Here is a 4557-nt window from a genome sequence, read left to right as displayed (position 1 = left end):
AAAAACCACCCACATAGTGGGGCTGTGGGGTAATAAATTTACTATTTTGCTAAAATATATTTTCATAAAAAAAATAATAACTAAAAAAAGTAAAATTTTAAAAACAAAATAATAAGATTATAAATAGATTATAAATAGTATTTTATCAGACAAAAAGCATAAATAAAAAAATAAAAAAAAGCTGAAATGTTGCACGCATAAGCATGTGGTAAAAAACTAGTCATTATACATTACTGCATAATAGCTTTTTACAATACAGGTAACTACACTTTTAAAAAGCAAGATACATCAATAACCATAAACTTATCTACAATACTCAAGAGTATGCAATCCAATAACTATTCAGTTTTCTTTGAAAAAAAAGGCAGAAATGTCGCCCGCGTAAGCATGTGGTAAAAAACTAGTCATTATACATTACTGCATAACAGCTTTTTACAATACAGGTAACTACACTTTTAAAAAAGCAAACACATACATCAACAACCATAAACTTATCTACAATACTCAAGAGTATGCAATCCAATAACTATTCAGTTTTCTTTGACAATAGTTGGATTAAATCTAAAGGCTCTAAAGGATCTAAATACAGGTGAAGGTCATTAGTTTGATTTGGAGCATTCTGGTGATGTTCGGGTCCATGGTGGTGGTGCCTGTAATTCCTCCATTTCACCCCAATTCCAAAATGTGTTTTAAAATAAAAAAATATTTTTGGTGTTTGTAATCCAAAATTTGATATTTTATTTATCCTCAAATGTCTAAAGATTAGAAAAGAAAATAAGATACGTGACTACAAGAACTCTATGAATCATACAAGTTGAATCTCATTTTCATTTGGACTCTCTTCCTATTTCTTCCTTCTTCTCCACACCATCAGAAGGACTAGGTAGGAATAAACCGAGAAGAGAGAGAAATCAAAATATTATCATAATAATTTTCATTATTGCAGAAGTATAAATGTATAATCTCTTTTCTTATTTCAAAATAGTTAATAGACCAATGCAATTCTAATATATATAAGCACAAGCACATATCCGTCAGATAAGCCACCGCATTCATTAGACTTCTAACAAAAGCTCTCTCTCTCTCTCTCTCTCTCTCTCTCTCTCTCTCTCTCTCTCTCTCTCTCTCGTGCTTTCCTGCTTTGCAAGAGCTGCAAAAATGGAAGGTGGGAATGAGTCTAAGAAAGGTCTTTGGACAGTGGAGGAGGACAGAATTCTGACGGATTACATCAGGGTGCATGGCAAAGGCAAGTGGAATCGTGTCAATAAAGTCACAGGTAATTAATTACCACATAATAATATATAATCATTTGGGTAATTAAGTTCATAACACAAACATGTATATTAATGCATGTTTAACTTTGCATTAGGATTGAAGAGGAGCGGCAAAAGTTGCAGATTAAGGTGGATGAATTATCTAAGTCCCAGCGTGAAGAGAAGTGACTTCTCGGAGGAAGAAGATGATCTCATCATTCGACTCCATAACCTCATTGGCAACAGGTTCGTCCATAACCTAGCTCTTTCATCAAAATAATTTAGGAAACAAATTAATCTCGGAAAATTTTCAAAATAAACGAGCCTACCGGTAGATGGAGGCAGAAACTTGTAATTGCAGTTCAAGCAGAACAATTAGTACGTAGTAATTAAGCATGTCAACTTTACATATGCGAAAGGTTGGTGGGAATCTATGATTTCTGCATGATTAACTTGCTTCTTTCGGTCTTCAATTTTCCTGCAAAAGTTTTACTATAACTGTTGAATGTTTTTTGAGTAATCACTGTTGAATACCTTTCTTGGCGTTCCATTGTGGATCCCAAGTCCCAACAAATAATACTGGGAAGCGTCCACTGCAATTAATTTTTCACCATTATTTTCTGTAGTGTAGTACATCGTAATTAATACTGGACAACTACAGCTGCACAATTGATGTGTGCATGCATATATTTCTTTGCAAGTATGCCAATTAACCCACAAAAAACCAAAAAGAAATAACTTTACTTGAGAATAGAACTGAAAATACTAAACAGACAATAAATCGTATATAAATCATAGTTTATTATCTGCTTAGTGTTCCTCCGGTTCTATTTGTATATAGTTTCCAAGTTGATATTCGATCTTGGATGATTATTTCTTGTCTAATTAGGTGGTCTTTGATTGCTGGCCGTGTTCCTGGGAGAACTGACAATCAAGTCAAGAACCATTGGAACAGTCATTTGAGCAAGAAGCTCGGTGTCGGTTCAAAAAGAGGAAAGACAAAAACCAAGACTTATTCCGACTCAAAACGAGCAAAAAATAATTTCTGCATACCCTCATCAGAGTCAAACTCCGAGTTGCAACCACTTCCTAATTCCGATTCCAATTCCAATATTTCTGGTGATCATGAAGCTGCAGCTACCATTGATGGATTTGATGAGGAAATGATGAACATCCAGAACCACATTGGCTCTAAAAGTGAGGTTGGTTTTTGTGGCATGTCGGAGGTGACGATGATGAGTAATGACTACTCATTTTGGTTTCACAATGATGACCTTAATCCATATAGCCCTTATTTATCTGACCCTACTCTGGATGATTACTACCCTTTTCAATTTGATAATTATTTGTAAACTTTGTTATTATATTTTGCATATCTTAATTCTGTATTTACACTAATTCAATAATCTAAATTATATTTTGTTAAATAGTTATAAATTCCAATTACAGTGAAAATGTTTGATGATCTGCAGGTTCCGTCAACGGAATGTAATTAAAATGAGTATTGCTAAGAAGACTGTCTATTTAAATTAAATTTTATACTCATATAACATAATTATTAATGATTAAATTATTATTTAAGTATGAATTAACCTAATAATTTTTTGTTGATAACGTATCATATATTTTGCATATTTAATTGTAATAAAAAGACAAGAGTCATTCACATCAGGACAAGTCGACAAAAATAAATGTTAAGTCAGAAAGAGTCAGAGTCCAGCAGAAGTTGCCAGTGGCATAAGGTTCTGTTACAATCAGTGTTCACGTTTTGGTATGTGATCTTTTTCCAGCAACTTATACATAGAGCTATACGCATTCCCTTGGTCATGTTATATGATTAAGTGCTGCAATTTTAAGCTTGACCAATAAATATATACAAATATATAACGTTAAGGTTAACTGCATTTTTGACGATATATCAATAATGATATATATTGATAACTTTAAAGTTGAATTATCGTCACATTCACATTTAAAAAAATTAAAATTAGAACTGCACTATAACAACAATGCAACATGTACACGACAGATTGGCCATGTGATAAGTGTAAACCATTGAGTTGCAGAAGAAAGAGAGAGATATTGCTTCAACAAATTATATTTTTCGTTACATTGTATGAGGTAATTACAATCCTTACATATCATAGCTAGCTATCAATTACTTGCATAGCAAGTCATTAGTAACTAACCCTAACTAACTCGGCTAACAACTTGGCTAACAAACTCAACCGATCTTTGACACATGGCACATCCTTATTCATTTGATTACTATCCTCAACATTCCTCCTCAAGCTCAGCAGTAGGAGCAGCAAGGCTGAGATTGTGACAAAGCGTTTGATAGAGAGGAGCAAACAACCCCTTTGTGAAAATATTTGCATATTGATCTGTAGAAGGAACAAAATGCATTGTCAGCAGCTTTTTATTCACTATTTCTTGAACAAAATGAACGTCCACTTCAATATGCTTTGTTCTCTGATGAAGAACATGATTACAAGTTAAGGCAATTGCTGACATGTTATCACAATAGAGCACTGGTTGATAGGGAATGGAAACTTACAGAAATGACAGTAGCTGTTTGATCTAATCTAATCCAGCAGCAGTGGATGTTAATGCTCTATATTCAGCCTTCGTGGAAGATCGTGAGACAATTTGTTGCTTTTTAGAGGACCATGATATAGGATTGGAGCCTAAGAACACCACAAACCCAGTTGTCGATCTTCTATCATTGGGGTCACCAGCCCAATCTGCATCAGAAAATGCTCTCACATCTAGATCACCTTTAACATACTTGATTCCCAAGTTAACTGAGCCTTTCAAATATCGAAGGATTCGTTTTACTGTAGTAAAGTGTGGCTCCATTAGATTCTGCATGAATTGACACACCTGATGCACCGCAAATGCAATATCAGGTCGAGTGAATGTAAGATACTGCAATGCTCAAATCAAACTCCTATATAATCCTGGGTTATTATACGGTTTGCCATCATCAAGTACCAATCTGTTTTAAGGCAAGCATGGTGTTGCACAAGGTTTGGAGTCTTCCATATTTGTCTTGGCCAAAAGATCCCTTATATACTTTGCTTGAAACAGAAACAAGCCATCTGATTGTGATATAACCTAGATTCCCAAAAAATAATGAAGCTGCCCCAAGTTTTTAAGATCAAACTCTTTCGTCAAGGCACCAATTACCTTATTAATCACTAAAGATGTATTACCAGTGATAATAATATCATCAACATAAAGAAGTAGAATAACTATCGAACTTCCAGTTTGTTTGACAAATAAGGAGGAATCTGCATAAGTG

The 4557-nt window shown here is 34.0% G+C and overlaps 1 protein-coding gene across 1 annotated transcript; it reads left to right on the top strand.

Moving 5' to 3' along the window:
• The first annotated feature begins 445 nt into the window (after positions 1 to 445).
• On the top strand, positions 446 to 2680 carry LOC103455225 (transcription factor WER-like). The gene is made up of 3 exons (XM_008394815.3): positions 446 to 1276; positions 1370 to 1499; positions 2143 to 2680. Exons 1-3 carry the CDS (start codon positions 1159 to 1161, stop codon positions 2603 to 2605), a joined length of 711 nt encoding a protein of 236 aa, XP_008393037.2. The 5' UTR covers positions 446 to 1158; the 3' UTR covers positions 2606 to 2680.
• The last annotated feature ends 1877 nt before the right edge of the window (positions 2681 to 4557 follow it).

Source organism: Malus domestica, chromosome 14 (assembly GCF_042453785.1).
Source record: "Malus domestica chromosome 14, GDT2T_hap1".
In the NCBI taxonomy this organism is placed as follows: Eukaryota; Viridiplantae; Streptophyta; class Magnoliopsida; order Rosales; family Rosaceae; genus Malus; species Malus domestica.
The sequence above is the reverse complement of the archived record's forward strand: the minus strand, read 5'-3'. Positions and strand labels throughout refer to the sequence as shown.

Coding starts and splice junctions, on each gene's coding strand:
- LOC103455225 (XM_008394815.3), top strand. CDS start 1,159: ATGGAAGGTGGGAATGAGTCTAAGAAAGGTCTTTGGACAGTGGAGGAG. Junction 1,277..1,369: donor TCGTGTCAATAAAGTCACAG/GTAATTAATTAC, acceptor ACTTTGCATTAG/GATTGAAGAGGAGCGGCAAA. Junction 1,500..2,142: donor CATAACCTCATTGGCAACAG/GTTCGTCCATAA, acceptor TTGTCTAATTAG/GTGGTCTTTGATTGCTGGCC.